This window comes from Stomoxys calcitrans, chromosome 2 (assembly GCF_963082655.1).
Source record: "Stomoxys calcitrans chromosome 2, idStoCalc2.1, whole genome shotgun sequence".
Lineage (NCBI taxonomy): Eukaryota > Metazoa > Arthropoda > Insecta > Diptera > Muscidae > Stomoxys > Stomoxys calcitrans.
In genome coordinates this window covers 213,315,134-213,333,049 of record NC_081553.1, presented here as the reverse complement: position 1 = coordinate 213,333,049, position 17,916 = coordinate 213,315,134, and the positions used below count along the sequence as shown (strand labels likewise).

General features: G+C 40.7%; 1 protein-coding gene across 2 annotated transcripts; it reads right to left on the bottom strand.

Annotated features, from left to right (window-relative positions):
* Positions 1-2,027: 2,027 nt before the first annotated feature.
* LOC106091132 (probable peroxisomal acyl-coenzyme A oxidase 1) lies at positions 2,028-14,077 on the bottom strand. 2 transcript variants are annotated; one of them, XM_059362854.1, is made up of 3 exons: positions 14,010-14,077; positions 12,719-13,920; positions 2,028-3,144 (listed from the first exon to the last, which is right to left on the bottom strand). In XM_059362854.1, exons 2-3 carry the CDS (start codon positions 13,678-13,680, stop codon positions 2,097-2,099), a joined length of 2,010 nt encoding a protein of 669 aa, XP_059218837.1. In that variant the 5' UTR covers positions 13,681-13,920; positions 14,010-14,077; the 3' UTR covers positions 2,028-2,096. The 2 variants fall into 2 exon arrangements, with proteins under 2 accessions (XP_059218837.1, XP_059218836.1); XM_059362853.1 differs by lacking the exons at positions 12,719-13,920; positions 14,010-14,077 and adding an exon at positions 7,405-8,518.
* Between the last annotated feature and the right edge of the window lie 3,839 nt (positions 14,078-17,916).

Here is a 17,916-nt window from a genome sequence, read left to right as displayed (position 1 = left end):
GGAGAGGTCTCCTGAGCATGTAATATACTACAAATGCCAAAATTGACAAAGCGATAAGATCCTGGTTGGATCACACCGAGTAGAGACTTAGGTATTAGGCCGTCGTGGATCCCCGGATACAATGATATTCCGGAAAATAAAAAGGTGCACGAATATGCCTTGAAGAGCTCGTCATTGGGGAGCGAACCGTTCGCCAGTCTGGCATACATTCTATTAGATGATCGTACATTTGCTGTGTTCATGTCTGGCGCCAGGCTTTCCATCTTGGCAAGGCATTTCTTCTCCGATCTAGGTGCAAACGTATCTCTCTTTCAAGCGGAGCTCTGAGACATCATGGGATTACATCCTTGAATACTTAATAAGGACGAAGAAATTCTCACAGCCTCTGTCAGCATTAATTTTTACTAAAAAGTACCTTTCTACTTGATGTACTCTTTCAAATCACTTTTGTACCATATCTATTGCTGTTGCTCATCCCTGTTCGGTGCCCATGTGTTTGAGAACAGAATCGTATTGGCGCGCATTTACGTAACATATGTTTGAAAAGGAGCCAATAGGAACCAAGCTCTAGTGAATTATGTATTGAACAGATGTAATGCATAAAATGATATACAAAATTAAAACCAAAGTTAAATTGTGTGGATGTTCCCAAGCAACAAAGCCACTATGTTGATGGAGTTACATTCATCATTGGGGGATTTAACAGCAAAGTGAAAATTCGTAAACTTCAAAGTGATCCAAAGGAAAGCCTCCAAAACGGATCATAAGTACATCTTTAACATTTCGAGGTCAGGGGCTGTTTCAAGTAAATTTGTTAGGAGCAAAGGATAGAAGAATCCTTCGATGCCAACATGTAAACGGAGCTTTTAACAATGTGAGAACCTAAAAACTGTATCAATTCATAAACCAATACAAATCCGAACTCGGTTTTTATGGGAGCTATATCAGATTATAAACCGATTTAAACCGTACATAGCTCAGTTATTGGAAACCGTAACAGAACATCGCATGCAAAATTTTAGCCAAATCGGACAAAAATTGTGGCTTCAAGAGGCTCAAGCAATCAAATCGGGAGATGGGTTTATATGGGACTATATATCATGTTATAGACCAATTTGAACCGTACTTGGCACAATTTATAGAAGTCGTAAGGAAACACTGCATGCCTAATTTCTGCGAAATCTTACAAAATTGTGGCTTCCAGTGTCTCAAGAAGTCAAATCTTCCGATTTGGTTTATATAGGAGCTATGGGCCATATGGCCCATTTGCAATTCCCAACGACTTACATCCATATTAAGTATCTGTACAAAATTTCAAGCGGCTAGCTTTACGTGTTAGACCACTGTCGTGATTTCGACAGACGTACATGGCTAGTTCGACTCAGAATGTCCAGACGATCAAGAATATAAACTTTATGGGGTCGCAGATCAATTTTTCGAGGTGTTACAAACGGAATGACTAGATTAATATACCCCATCCAATGAGGTAGGAACACGTCCAAATTTATGCGATAAAATTGGTATTTATATATAGAACTGGCTAAGTATGGGACTTACAACCTTTCTATGGTTAACTCTTTCACCAAAAGCTCCTACTTCTCTTGGAGAAACACAACGATGCTGTTCTTGTAAAAACTTTTGACTTCAGCACTCTAGTTCTATTATAATTTCGAAATTAAAAACGATTTAATATCCAAGCAGCAACTCAACTCTGCCGTAGTAGTATACAAACATCTTCGCATTGAAATTTTTTGATTTGTGAGTCACTGTTGCAGCAAGAAAAGTTATCATTGCCATATTTTTTATTTATAAATATTTAACTTATTATGGACAACAACCCAATAAGAAATAGTAACTGTATAATTATGTTATACTGTGTATAAGAAGTTGTTTTATACAGTACTATATTAGATGCACTCAAAAACCATTTTAAAAATTATGTCCATAATCAATGCGAAACCAAACACTTTTAAATTCTTTATTTACAAAAATATACGAAATAACATTTGTTTTATATAATTCACACTGCAAATACCCCATTTAACAAAAAAATTATGGTATAAAAAAAATAACAAAAAATATCTTCTCACTCACAATTACAAATTAGATCTCGTCAGAGTTTTTAAGCTGCTTTCAAATGTGGCATTCACCGTTTCAGTATTTAAATCACACTTGCGAGCCTCTGCCATAAGACGTTCATATGCCTGACCGTCGTAGCAGCCCAAAGTTGAAGACAGCACACGATCATGGAAGTCAAAACCATCTACCACAGCAACAGCATTGGGACGGAAAGCCAATAAAGCCTGTTGATAACGTTCTTCAATATCCTGCACTTGCTTGGCACTAAGATAATTGAAGTGTAGAATTTCATCCAAACTGGCCAGGAAAAGATCCATAATGAAAATATTCAGCAACTCCTCTATGACACCTTGCAAGGATTTTGGAATGCGTCCTTTGAGTATCTGCGAACGCACATTATCCAAAGCCATGCGAGCCATAAAAGCCCGGCCATGCAAAATACCCGCCTTGGCCAGTGACAAACCAGCATGATTGGCAATCTTGGGATTTGCTTTGTTGGATTGCATATAGAAAAAGGAAAATTTGGCCCTCTCCATGGAGGTCTTCTCCAGATAGGCTACCAGGGTCTCCACATCTGCTGTCCACTTGGGACGAGTGAAGATGCGCATATAAGCTACAGTTCTGGGTAACACACAACGCTTCAAACCACCCACATAGCTCTTGGTTAAGAATCTAGCAGCCTGCAATAGTAGTACAGTATTCTCTCCTTCATAGGTGCAAGCCGCAGTGGCATTGGCATAAATATTTCCAAAATTAGCTGAGGCCATAAAACCATGACCTCCACAAGCTTTGCGCAGAATTTCCACTCCTTTGGAAGCATCTTCGGAGCAGACAGCCTTAAGGCAGCAAGTCAAAGCATGTAACTCGGGAAGATTACGTTTATTACCCACATCGAGCTCCTTATTGACCACACGATACATATCCCAGACATAGTCAGCTGCCATACGATAAAATATGCCCTTGGCAATTTGAGGGAATAACTTTTGTTGTTGTGTTAAAAAGTCCAGAACTTGTATCTCGGGCTGGCCAGGTGTCTCAACGCCCTGGCGGCGAACAGCGGAATATCTGAAAGGAAGAAAATACAGTGACACATTTAGAAGAAATATGAAAACTAAACTGTTAACATAGAAAATGTATTCCAAATTTGATTTGAAAAGTAAAATAGCGCCAAGTGTTATCTATTGGGTTGCCCAAAAAGTAATTGCGGATTTTTTAAAAGAAAGTAAATGCATTTTTAATAAAACTTAGAATGAACTTTAATCAAATATACTTTTTTTACACTTTTTTCTAAAGCAAGCTAAAAGTAACAGCTGATAACGGACAGAAGAAAGAATGCAATTACAGAGTCACAAGCTGTGAAAAAATTTCTCAACGCCGACTATATGAAAAATCCGCAATTACTTTTTGGGCAACCCAATATAAGTAGAAACACTTCGTTATGGAATGACCCAATTTGAGGGTCCCACAAATGGCCCCTTGTTTTCTGGCCCTGAAAATTAGCATATCATCTCGTAAACATCTTATCTTCTTCCATTTCTAAGTTCATAAAGATATCTATATCCGTTCAAATAAAGCAGACCAATGTTTACTTATTTTATCTTCATCTCTGTCAAGAGTGTAGCACAGAAAATTATTGAGGCATACACATTGGATAGCAATTTTGGCACACATAATAAAGTAGTTTATATTCAAAGTATACATTCTTGGAAAGATAAGTACAATAAAATATCTATGCTAAAATCAAAATAATGAGTCCAAAACTATCCCCAAAATATCATCACAACATAATAAAAACCAAATACTACAGGGCCTAAAGTAAAGTATTAGTGGAGTTCATCATGGTCTGGCTCCATATTCAGAATTTTAATTCTGCAGGCGGAAAGTAAAACTCAATACCAAGAACAGGATGTATTATAAGGTGAGGTCATGTGAAAAGCGGAGTACAATTTTTATACCCTACACCACTACTGTGTTACAGGGTATTATAGCCTAGTGCATTTTTTTTACCACCCAAAAAGAAGAGAGATAGGCCCATTGATAAGTATATCGATCGACGGAGATTCACTTTCTGATTCGATTTAGCTATGTCCATCTCTCTGTCCGTCTGTCTATGTGTACAAAGAATAGGTCGCAGTGTACAAAGTATAGGTCGCAGTTTTCATCCGATAGTCTCATAATTTTGACTAAATGAATATAGCCAACATCTGATGGTGATGGGTATAAAAGAAAATGCAAACAGACATTTGCAAATCACTTTATTTAATGTTGTATGGATCTATCCAAACATAGAAAGAAACAAGTAAAAGCGTGCTAAGTTCAGCCGGGCCGAATCTCATATATTGGGTTGCCTAAAAAGTAATTGCGGATTTTTTAAAAGAAAGTAAATGCATTTTTAATAAAACTTAGAATGAACTTTTATCAAATATATAATTGCCATTTTGTTCGATAACCTTTTGCCATCTTCCTGGCAAATTTAGTATTCCACGCTCATAGAACTTCTGGCCTTTATCTCCAAAAAACTGAACCAAGTGCGATTTTATAGCCTCATCATTGCCGAAAGTTTTACCATTTAAGGAGTTCTGCAAAGATCGAAATAAATGGTAGTCTGATGGTGCAAGCTCCGGGTTATATGGTTCCCAGCTAAGCTCACTCAGTTTTTGGCGAGTGACCAAAGATGTGTGCTGTCTAGCGTTGTCCTGGTGGAATATGACACCTTTGCGATTGACCAATTCTGGTCGCTTCTCCTTGATGGCTGTATTCAATTTGTCCAATTGTTGACAGTAAACATCCGAATTAATTGTTTGGTTCCTTGGAAGCAGCTCAAAATATACCACACCCTTCCAATCCCACCAAACAGACAGCATAACCTTCTTTTGGTGGATATCAGCCTTTGAAGTGGTTTGAGCTGGTTCACCATGATTGGACCATGATGGTTTTCGATTAACGTTGTTGTAAACAATCCATTTTTCATCTTCAGTTATGATTCGTTTTAAAAACGGATCGAATTCATTGCGTTTAAGGTGCATATCACAAGCGTTGATTCGGTTTGTTAAATGAATTTCTTTCAATACATGTGGTACCCATATTAAAATTGACGCCAAACAAACAAATGTAAACAACATTTCGCGCACTTTTTTTCTAAAGCAAGCTAAAAGTAACAGCTGATAACTGACAGAAGAAAGAATGCAATTACAGAGTCACAAGCCGTTGAAAAAATTTGTCAACGCTGACTATATTACTACTGTATTACCGACAATTACATTTGGGCAACCCAATACCTTCCACCATGGATCGCATTTGTCGTATTCTTTGCCCCGTATTTCTTTTTAGGCAAACAGAGGATAATAGATAAGAATTGCTAAGCTATTGTATTGTAACTATATCAAGTTATGGTCCGATGTCATGACGATCAACAATAGATATACTTTATGGGGTCTTGAACGAATATTTCGAGGTGTTAGAAACAGAATGACGAAATTAGTATACCCCCATCCTAAGGTGGAGGGTATAAGAAACAAGAAAAAAATCTCCAATGAAACAAGAAAAAATTGTTACATTTTACAAAATGTTACACTTAGAAATTTTCATTAGAGCTTCTTACATGCAAGCGAAATTTTTTGTAACGGTATCGAAACCGTACCGTTCTTTAAGTCAAGTACGCGTCTTAAACGAATATTTCGGTTGCAGCCACGACATTTATGTCCCCGCTGGAAAATAGTTGTGTAGACTACAAGATGGCGACAAACATTGATTTATAATTTTGCCCGATTTTTAATAATGTTTGGCTAATAAAGTACATATGTAATGAAATTTAATCTAAAGCTCTTTAGACCTAAATTCCGTAAATAAAAACTCCTTTTTATTTCATTTGCCCAACGTTTCGTCAATTTTTGTTGACATCTTCAGGGGATACGTCTATTTAATTAAAACATTACATTTATTTCAAATCTTCATGAAAATATAATTAAATTACAATAAATTAGGATATATTCACTTGAACTCTACGACGAAATAAAACGCAAACTAAGCAGCACTTATGGCAACCCTACAATGTATGAAGAAACCAAACGATATTGTAGCTTTGAATACATCCCTGGATTAGCAGATAACAAAAGCTTAAGAGCATTAATGAACAAAACAAACAACATAAAATATGCATACAGAGCGAATCAAACAAACAACAAAATATTCTCCAACATCTAAACTCCAATCGACAAACAACAACAAAGCAATGTTGTTTACGAAATAGAATGTAAGGGAACTAACGAACAAAGCTGTGACTTAGTACATGTAGGAACAACAAAACGAATGCTGCAAACAAGAATAGGAAAACACAGAGCATAGAAAACAGCTTTGGCGCAACATATTTTGAAAAGTGGCCATAGGGCAGACTTAGAAAATGTCAAAATATGAGATAAAGAAAACAAAGAGAGAAAGAGATACACTTTAAAAAGCTTAAGAATACAACAAAAAATATATAGGACGATGAACTTGAAAGAGGACACAAACAATATTAATATAGGTTTACGTGTTGCAATAAAAAGATGTAATATTACAATTTAAGTTGTATCCAATATAATTAATGTCGTGTTGTTAATGAATGCGCTTTTGACAAAAAAAAAATTCATGTGAATAAATCCTAATTTATTGTAAGTTAATTATATTTTCATGAAGATTTGAAATAAATGTAATGTTTTATTAAATAGACGTATCCCCTGAAGATGTCAACAAAAATTGACGAAGCGTTGGGACAAATGAGATAAAAAGGAATTTTTATTTAAGGAACTTAGGTCTAAGGAGCTTAAGATAAAATTAAATAAAACCGAATTGGACCAAGAAAATCTGAATTCAACTTTACCTCATGTTGCCCTATCTAAACGTACATTTTCATCCGCAATTGCAAGAAAAAATTCTGCAATTCCTATTATGTCACCCTGTTATGCACAGAAAATTTCATTTGAGCTGTTTACCCGCAAGCGAAATTTTCGATAACGGTATCGGTAACGAAAATTTCGCTTAGGATATGTCAATCCATTTCTTATGGTAACGAACATTTCGCCAGAGGTGCATACTGCCTTTAATTGTCAGAAAAAAATTCTTCAATGCTTATTATGTCACCCTGTTACGCAAAACAAAAAATCATTTGAGCTGCATGCATACCTCCAAGTGAAATTTTGGGTAACGGTATTGAAACCGAAAATTTCGCTTAGGATATGTGAATGCATTCCCCATGGAAATGAAATTTTCATCAGAAGTGCATACTGCCGTTTAAGCGATAATTTTCTTGAAACACCACTAAATCTTCATAGGTTTACTTAAACTCACCTTGTAGCAATTGTGGCTGCCTGCAACAGGTTATACACAACATCTCTTATAATAAGGACACGCGCAAAAACCATACTGCCATAGAGTAACAACGGTTCGGGACCCTTTACAAAGGTGCCATCGGCTAACACTTGATTATTTTTTGCCAACATTTGGTTAAGAGGTATGCGTACATTTTTCAAACCTAAAAATCCGTTATTTACACCATTCAAGCCGATCTTCGGACCAATATCACCCACATCTACACCCGGCTCTGGTTCATGGGTCTTTTCATTGCGTATGCGCACCAAAAATGGTTGCAAGCCATATGGTTTATCCTTTATGTAAAGTTGGGCCATTAGCACTGTCACATTTGCAGTGTGACCCAAACCACCGGGCCACCATTTATAGGCGCTCAGTGTAGGTGAATTCAAAACAAACTCCTTTCTTTCTATATCATAATCGGCGCGAGTCTCTAGACCTCTTACAAAAGTGCCATGGCCCAATTCAGTTTGGGCATAGCTGCCAATTATGCCATCAAAATTCCAAGCCTTCTCCAGCCATTGTTTTTGCTGCTCCTCAGTCGCTTGATTCAGCAGGGTGGGCAAGAACATAGCAGAATGCAAACGAAAAGAGAAATTCTGAGGCAATAAAGCGGCCCCCAATGTGCCTGCCAGCAGACGGCGCAACTCATATATTTCCTCTATGGCTGTTAGGGGCTTGGAATTGATTTTTCTCTGCTCTCGCAGATATTCTCTTAGTTTGCGCAAAAAACGTACAGCTTTTGCAGTGCTGTATTCATACACTTCTTTGTAAGACATATTGGCGAGCGGGCGTTCATCAGCAAACTGAGGATCATTAAAGAAAAGTTTTTCCAGTGTTCGGTTTTTGCTAAGTTCTTTTTCGCCTCCCGCCCACCATACGGCAAAGTCTTCACTACATATTGTGGCATTTTGCCGCTCGTGATGTAGGTCAGTATTTGTGGACATTGCTGAGCTTGTTGGCTTTCAACAAGTGGGGCGTTGAACTCGCTTTATTTATTTTTTAATGATTTGATTTCTTTGGCACTGCGTAAAATGTATTTCTCGACACACGCGGTATCACTTTAGGCAAACGACTGCAAGAGCATTGCTCTTGCTATGCTGCTAAAACTCTGTGTTTGATATGAGTGGCGAACTAGTTTTTACTGCTAGCCAATGTGACAGCTAGCTTATCAAAGGCGGCAACTGGCAGTGTTGCCATAAGAAAGTATGTGTTAAGCTTTTTGCAGCCACCATCATAGGATGGGAGGTATACTAATCTGTTTATTGTATTTGTAACGTCTGAAAATATTTATCTACGACTCTCTATAAAGTTCATATATTCCTAATTGTCCGTCTGTCTGTTGAAATTACGATGGCGTTCGAGCGAATGGAACTATCCGCTTAAAATTTTGCACTAATACTTTTTATACCCTCCACCATGGGATGGGGGTATACTAATTTCGTCATTCTGTTTATAACTCCTCGAAATATCCGTCTTAGACCCCATAAAGTATATATATTCTTAATCGTCGATCTAGCCCGTCTGCCGAAAGCACGCTAAATTTCGAAGGAGTAGAGCTAGCCGCTTGAAATTTTGCACAAATACTTTTTATTAGTATTGGTCGGTTGGGATTGTAAATGGGCCATATCGGTCCATGTTTTGATATGGCTCCCATATAAACCGATCTTGGATCTTGACTTCTAGAGCCTCTAGAGGGCACAATTCATATCCAATTCTACTCAAATTTTGCATCACCTGTTTTATTATGACTTCCAACAACGGTGCGAAATATCTTTTAAATCGGTCCATAATCTGATATATTGGGTTGCCCAAAAAGTAATTGCGGATTTTTCATGTAGTCGGCGTTGACAAATTTTTTCACAGCTTGTGACTCTGTAATTGCATTCTTTCTTCTGTCAGTTATCAGCTGTATCTTTTAGCTTGCTTTAGAAAAAAAGTGTAAAAAATGTATATTTGATTAAAATTCATTCTAAGTTTTATTAAAAATGCATTTACTTTCTTTTAAAAAATCCGCAATTACTTTTTGGGCAACCCAATAGCTACCATATAAACCTAGAAGGCGCAATTTTTACCCGATTTGGCTGAAATTTTGCATAAGGTGTTTTTGTTATGATTTCCAATAACTCTGCTAAGTATGGTTCAAATCGGTCGACAACCTGATATAGATGTCATATAAACCGATCTAGGGTCTTGACTTCTTAAGCCTCTAAAGGTCGCAATTCTTACCCGATTTGGCTGAAAATTTCCATAAGGCGTTTTGTAATAATTTCCAACAACTTTGCTATGTATGGTTGAAATCGGTCGATAACCTGACATAGATGTCATATAAACCGATCTGGGGTCTTGACTTCTCGAGCCTCTATAGGGCGCGATTCTTACCCGATTTGGCTGAAATTTTAAATAAGGTGTTTTGTTATGATTTCCAACAACTGTGCTAAGTATGATTGAAATCGGTCGATAACCTAGTATAGCTGTCATATAAACCGATCTGGGGTCTTGACTTCTTAATCCTCTTAAGGGCGCAAATATTACCCGATTTGGCTGAAATTTTGCATAAGGCGTTTTGTTATAATTTCCAACAACTGTGCTATGTATGGTTGAAATCGGTCGATAACATAGATGTCATGTAAACCGATCTGGGATCTTGACTTCTTGAGCCCCTAGAGGGCGCGATTCTTATCCGATTTGGCTGAAATTTTGCATGAAGTGTTTCGTTACGACTTTGAACAACTGTGCTAAGTATGGTTCAAATCGCTTCATAACCGGATATAGCTGCCATATAAACCGATCTTGAGTCTTGACGTCTTGGGCCTCTAAAGGGCGCACTTCTTATCCGATTTGGCTGAAATTCTGTATGGAGTGTTTTGTTATGACTTGACACCTTGAGCCTCTAGAGGGCGCAATTGTTATCCAATTTAGCTGAACGGCTTCTCCCATGATCTTCAGCATACGAGTCAAATATGGTCTTTATCGGTCTATAGCCTGATACAGCTCCCATATAAACCGATCGCCGTATTTTATTTCTTGAGCCCCTAATGGGGGCAATTCTTATTCGAATTGGCTGAAATTTTACACAAAGACTTCTACTATGGCCTCCAACCTTCGATTCAGCATTTTGCAGAGAGAGGTCTTTGCGATAACTAGGGCGGCCAAGATTGTGATATCCAGAGGTATAGATCGATCTAACATCTGTATCTACAGAGATAACGAAGAAGCATTGAGGGCTTTAGTTGGCACATCTATAAGATTTTGGGTCGCTGCGAAAGGTCTTAAATTGTCTTCAGAGGACGAATAATGTAGATTTATGCATGGTTCCTGGACATAAGGGTATTTAGGAAATAGGAGACGGATATGCTTGCGAGATCGGGTGTAAGCCTTGCTCTTGTGTCAATATTGCATGTTTATCCGCCCACCACTATCGAAGGATACATAGTTAAACTGCTGGAATTCAACAGCCGGGGTATCTGCGCCTGGCGCTAGTGACCCATGCATGGTGTGCATGGGGATAGCAGTCAGGTCCGGTACTGCCGTGATAGAGCTATACAACGTGTACATACCGCCGGTTGGTGGCTGTGTCCCAATTAATGGCCAGGCTTACAAGCCCGACATAAGTGGGCTACTATCTGGTCATAATCTCCAGCAGACTTGAATGCGCATAACATCTCATGGGATTCTCCCCTAGGCAACAGGCAGCGTGGCATATTTTTATTTGGTAGAGCAGATTGAAGGTTCCACGTTTTGCACAGTGAATGAGGGTGCCCGCAATAGGATTACAAGGAAGTGTAGCAGCACGCCAGACATTTCCATTGCATCCCCTGATCTGCTGAGTGACGTATCCTGGCAAGTCGTGAATTCTTTGGGATCAGACCACTTCCCCATAATTCTCACCATCGACCGACCACCTAGACTTCATAACCTCTGAGCGCCGAAAGTTTATCAATCAGAGGAAGGCCGATTGGGCAGGCTTCAGAGAGTACACCAATCGCCGCTTCAGTGAACTGACACTCCCCTCAGATGTGCTAGCTGCCGAGAGGAAAATGCGAGACATCATTAATGCAGCAGCCGCTCGCTTTATACCAGTCCCTCGAATACCCCAAGTGCGGCCAAATTTCCCGGCGCAGACAGTGGAATTCTTGTTGTTGTAGCCACATATTCATGTGGAGGTGGCGATCCTCGTCAAGCACCTGTAATTGACCAAGCTCGATACCGACGATTTTCCACGACTGCTGTTGCAGCTACTCCGTATGGAGTATTTCGCAACCTGTGGACGCACCTGGTACATCGCAGCTAAGCTTCTCGTGACTGCAAGTAACACCACACAGATCGGACCTCAATTTTCCAGCCTGTGTGGTTCTCACAGCTGGAGCATTCGGAGCCCGGTGGAGCATTCCACTATTCGCAAACTGTGGACGCCCGGTAGCTCCCAGCTAATGTTCTCGTGATAACAATGAAACCTAATTAACTCCCCACTGATCGAAGGTAACATATGGTCACCCTGTTTCTCTAGCAGGAGAGAGCGAGAATAGTGCTATAAGTAATTCCATGTTGCTTGGAGCTTATAGGAACTCGGATGGCAATATCAAGTGGATAGAGTCACCTCAAAACAAAATATAAGAATTTGGAGGAGCGTAGAAAATCGAGGCGCTTTGAAAGCTATTCTGAGTTCGTCTTATAGAACAAATCTTCTGTCATTGAGGTTATATATAGGATATAGGGGGGGGGGCATGCCATGCCGAATATGATCCATATCGGACCTTGATTTAAATTTTAGTAATTTTTACTTGAACAAAACTTTTTAATAGTATGTTGAAGCTTACGATTTTGACAACCACAAATATCAGCCCGGGTGGCCCCAGTTCTTATCACATAAACCGAATTTCATTCTGCACTACGGCCAAAAAAATTTAAACCTTGAGATTCGCCACTTTCCAAATTAGTGCTTCAGAGGCTTTTATTTCTAGAGTGGTCTATTTCACACTTCCCTTCCTGTTGCAGTAGTTCCTTTAACTAAATTCTTCTCACATATCTATTGGGTTGCCCAAAAAGTAATTGCGGATTTTTCATATAGTCGGCGTTGACAAATTTTTTCACAGCTTGTGACTCTGTAATTGCATTCTTTCTTCTGTCAGTTATCAGCTGTTACTCTTAGCTTGCTTTAGAAAAAAAGTGTAAAAAAAGTATGTTTGACTAAAGTTCATTCTAAGCTTTATTAAAAATGCATTTACTTTCTTTTAAAAAATCCGCAATTACTTTTTGGGCAACCCAATAGTTTAGGTATACTTTAACTCACCTTGTGGCAATTGTGGCCGCTTGCAACAGATTATACGAAACATCTCGCACAACAATGACACGCGAGAATATCATGGTGTCATAGAGCAACAAAGGCTCTGGTCCCTTAACAAAGGTGCCATCCGCTAAGACTTGATTATGCTTGGCCAACATTTGGTTAAGAGGTATGCGTACATTTTTGAAACCCAAAAATCCATTATTCACACCATTCATGCCAAGTCGGGGACCAATGCTGCCCACATCTACACCGGGTTCTGGTTCATGGCTCTGCTCATTGCGTATGCGCACCAAAAATGGTTGCAAACCATAGGGCTTATCCTTAATGTAAAGTTGGGCCATAAGCACTACCATATTTGCCGTTTGACCCATGCCACCGGGCCACCACTTGTAGGAGGTTAGTGAAGGTGAATTCAAAACAAATTCCCCTCTTTCAATATCATAATCGGCACGGGCTTCCAAACCTCTCATATAGGTGCCATGGCCCAATTCAGTTTGAGCATATGTGCCAATTATGCCATCAAAATTCCAAGCCTTATCCAGCCATTGTTTGCGTTGTTCCTCGGTCGTTTGATTGATGAGGGCTGGTAGGAACATGGTAAAATGCAAACGCAAGGGAAAACTTTGAGGCACCAAAGCGGCACCCAAAGTGCCAGCCATTATGATACGCATCTCGTACACCTCCTCTATGGGTGTAAGACGCTTACCGGTTCTCTGTTGCTGCAGGAATTCTCTTAGTTTTCGCACAAAGCGCACAGCTTTTGCTGCAGTATGCTCATAAAGTTCTTTGTGCGACATATTGGCAATGGAACGTTGATCTTCAAACTGTGGATCGTCAAAGAAAAGCTTTTCCATGGCCCGTCGTTTGTTGAGTTCCTTCTCACCGCCCCACCACCAAGTGGCAAACTCGTCACTGCGAATAGTGGCATTCTGGCGTTCGCGTTGTAGGTCAGTATTTACGGACATAGTTGTAGTTGTTTGCTCTGCGGGTCGATATCTTGTTTTGCAAATTCTTTTCAGTTTTCTCCAAAGCTGCGTTGTTTACGGTTCCACTTTCCACACACGACTACTGCGTTTTGCTAGTTAAGCAGTGCTGCTCCAATCATTGCTCTTTGGATTTTGATTATAAACTTGTTTATATACCGGCCAATTTCTTGCGTTATCAAAAGAGTGCGATAATAGCTCATGTATGTAGATTACTCCCCGCTATTAATATATGCGAATTCAAATTATACAAATAATAATATGATTCTATCCACCATGGATAGAAAAAAGATTTTTTAAACAGCACTTACTTGTAGTTACTTGTTGATGGCTAAGATTTTGTGTTTCTTTTGTTGATGGTAATGAAAATGGGCTCCGCTTATCTAAGAGTAATTGAAAAGAGCGCACTCGGTCATAGAGAGCCACAAAAACTTAACCAAAATGCTAAAATCGTTGCTGTCTGGTTAGGTCGAACTATGTACACCTTATGCTGGAGGCGATGCTCAATATGCAGGCAATAAGGAACTGAGTAGCCGGGGTTGCGATTAGACTAGGAAAAATTCTGAAAGCAATGCTGACATTTCCATTATGGACTACCTGGTATCGAGACCGAGACACAGCCATCCCGGCACGAGTTCTTTGCTCTTACGAGAAGCTTGGCTGCGAGCTACTTGGCGCGTCCACAGGTTGCGTGTAATGGAATGCTCCATACGCAGAGCTGCAACGGCAGTCGTGGACAGTCAGCGGTATCGAGCGGACAGTCTTAGTGAGAGCTCGGGGGGCACCGGCTTTTGCACAAATACTGAGTGCCTGTGATGCTCGACATGACAAGGCGAGTTTTTGGTGGCTTTAAATAACAAATACCCACTCTGTCCCGCTGCGGTCGGTCCATTGGGCCAGAACGAGCTTGCTTACACAGGAACTTGACGAGGATGGCCACCAACACATGAAAATGTGGCCACCTCGCCGATCGTCCCGCGGCGATCGGACCTTTGGACCGATTCTCTCCGGTGGATGAGAGACTAGCCACAATCCGTATAAAGTCAAAATCCTTTATGTCAATCTTGTCTATGTCCCGAAAGAATCCAAGGATGAACATGCCAAGGATATATCTTGTAAGCGCCGAGAGACAACGTTTGAGCACATATGACATTATATTGGGTTGCCCAAAAAGTAATTGCGGATTTTTCAAATTTTTTCGCGGCGTTGACAAATTTTTTCGCAAATTATTTATGTCAATCTTGGCTGTTTCCAAGTCCCGACAGAATCCAAGGATGAACATGCCAAAGAGACAACGTTTGAGCACACATGACAATATGTTGGGTTGCCCAAAAAGTAATTGCGGATTTTTCATATAGTCGGCGTTGACAAATTTTTTCGCAGCTTGTGACTCTGTAATTGCATTCTTTCTTCTGTCAGTTATCAGCTGATACTTTTAGCTCGCTTTAGAAAAAAAGTGTAAAAAAAGTATATTTGATTAAAGTTCATTCTAAGTTTTATTAAAAAAGCATTTACTTTCTTTTAAAAAATCCGCAATTACTTTTTGGGCAACCCAATAATAGTGCCAGAAGACTTTAATGCCAAGATAGGAAGAGAAAATATCTAACGGTCGCAAGATTTAGTCTCCACAAGATAACCTCCCATAAAGGTTTGAGACTGACAGACTTCGCCGTGGAAAAAGTATGGTGGTTAGCGGCACCACATTTCAACGTCGTAAAATTCTCAAGGCCACATGGTTGTCTTCGATCGAAAGTTGAGAAACCATACTTTGTAATTAATGAAAAGCATGTCTGGAGGATGGGCAGAGTGATCCCGCTACTGAAACCTGAAAAGGACCCGAGCAAGAGGGAATCGTACAGACGGATCTTCCTTCTCTCCCCAGTAGTCAAGACGCTTAAGGCACTACTCCTTCCGAACCTCGAATACGGTCACCCGAAAATCATCGACCTCAAGTGAGCCGTAGCCAGGGCCTTCAGCGCCGCCTAACTGTCTACATAAATCGAGGCAGTCTGAAAGGGACGACGCGCCTGATTCAGGATCACATTCAAGGCCATAAGTATCGCCAAAACTTCAGCCTGTAGGACGCTGCAACTGGTCATAAATCTGTGAAAGCTCCTAATCCTCAACAAAAACCCGTCTCGGAGCCCCCATCCAGCTTGGACCCGTATGTGTAAACAGAGGGATCCGAGAATGGGGGGATGCCTTCAGCCCAATACTCTCCCTCCAGTAGGACAAACACTGGTCGCCATCGAACCATGATCTGCCCAAAACATAGTCCGTCGCCTCGCCTAAGCCACGTAGTGGTGCCACAACAGCGGGATTCAATCCTATGGCAGCCGGTTGTACCAGATTAAGTCTTTCATCGGCAAGGGCTGTTGCCTCAATGTACAACACACTGCTACAACAACAGCGTCCTTCCAAAAACAAACGAATACCCGAAATCCGATGATCCCCATTGCCATGAATGCCCTGTTTAAGAGCAGAGGTCTCACGCCCCAGAGTCCTTGCAAAGAACAAACGAATACCCGAAATCCGATTAGCGCCATGTTTCCGACTCCTTTTGACTAAGGGCAATCCCCCCATTGCCGTGAATGCCCTGTTTAAGAGCAGAGGTCTCACGCCCCAGTAGTGGACCGATCCTAGTCTAAGTTGCCAAATCCTTCCTATAGAGTTCCGACTAGAGCACATCCCCCATTAAACTCTCTCCACAACGTTCCTTTTCCAGTTCAACTTGTGATCAAGAACAGCACCCACGTACTTAGCCTTAGAGGCCACCGTGGCGAAGAGGTTAGCATGTCTGCCTATGACGCCGAACGCCTGGGTACAAATCGCGGCGTGAACATCAGAAAAAAATTTCAGTGGAGGTTTTCCCTTTACTAATGCTGGCTACATTTGAGAGTTATCCTACTATGCTAAAACTTCTCTACCATGTGGTGCCACTAAGCGCAGCAGCAACTCGTTGCATACCAGCCGATTTGCCAGCCTAACTAGCATACGAACATGATGGGTTTCGTTGCTCTGGACCTGCTGGCTCCAGAATCTGAGAAATGAATCGGAAAATCAAATGGTTTTTCTATGAACATAAGCGGAAATTATGTCCGTAGCACTTGAAGTATTGTGGTCTACTATTAAGTCGCTAGCATGATTGGACCTCAGTCGTCTCTCCAGCGGTAGGATTTATGCACTAGAATAACCACAACCGGAATATGGCAAGGAGCGCTACCCCGACATTGAAGTTTGTGGCTCCAGCAACGACAGCAGGACCTCTCTCAATTGTGGCGTACTGGCATTGACTTATCCAAAATGATTCGCCAGGTTATCCTACCTTCAATTTATTGAGCATTCTAGCAGTGGTACGGTGAAAAGGCGTGTCCGAGCAAATGACAATTATCAAAATGTTACCGTGGACGAAGTTACAAATGTCAAACGTAGCTCTGAGTCTTCCAAAGCCTAGGCCCCGGGAGAATCTTAGAAACTGTATATACCGGAAGTCGAGTACTTGACCCAAGATCATTAAAGAGTCTCCGAGCATTCTTATAGTTCCCGATGTCTGGAATATCGGCAGACTAATTTTGCTACTGAACACTAGAAATGACTCGAGCAAGGAAGAATCGCACAGAATGATTCCTTTTATAGATCCAGCAGCCAGGACACTTGAGGCATTACACCTTTCTAACCTAGTTGGAAGTGAGAGCCGATGACGCTACAATACCGACCACCAACAATCTAAAAAATGGTGTTACATTTGACAGCCTTAGCAAGTCCTCTGAATATGGTACAGCAATTCGTGACGTAGACAGAAGTCTCAAATCATATGCCGGCAGCGCTGAAGCTTTGGCTGCATTGGCCGGTTAGTGTGAAACTAACTATGAGCACCACACAGGCTGGAATTATGAGCTCCGATCTTTGGGGTGTTCATTGTTTTTACGAGAAGCTCAGCTAAGAGCTACCGGGCGAGTCCACAGGTTGCGTATGGTGGAATATTCCATTCCAGCAGTGCGGTATCGAGTGGTGAATCTCAGTGAGAGGCTACACACTGCTACAACAACAAACGCACCCGCCTGTTGAGGCCTTAGTCTACGGCTTTGGGGTGTTCATCGTTATCACGAGAAGCTCAGCTTATAGCTACCGGTCGAGTCCACAGGTTGCGTATGGTGGAATATTCCATACCGAGTAGCTGCGATTACAGTCGTGGATAATCAGCGGTGCGGTTTCAAG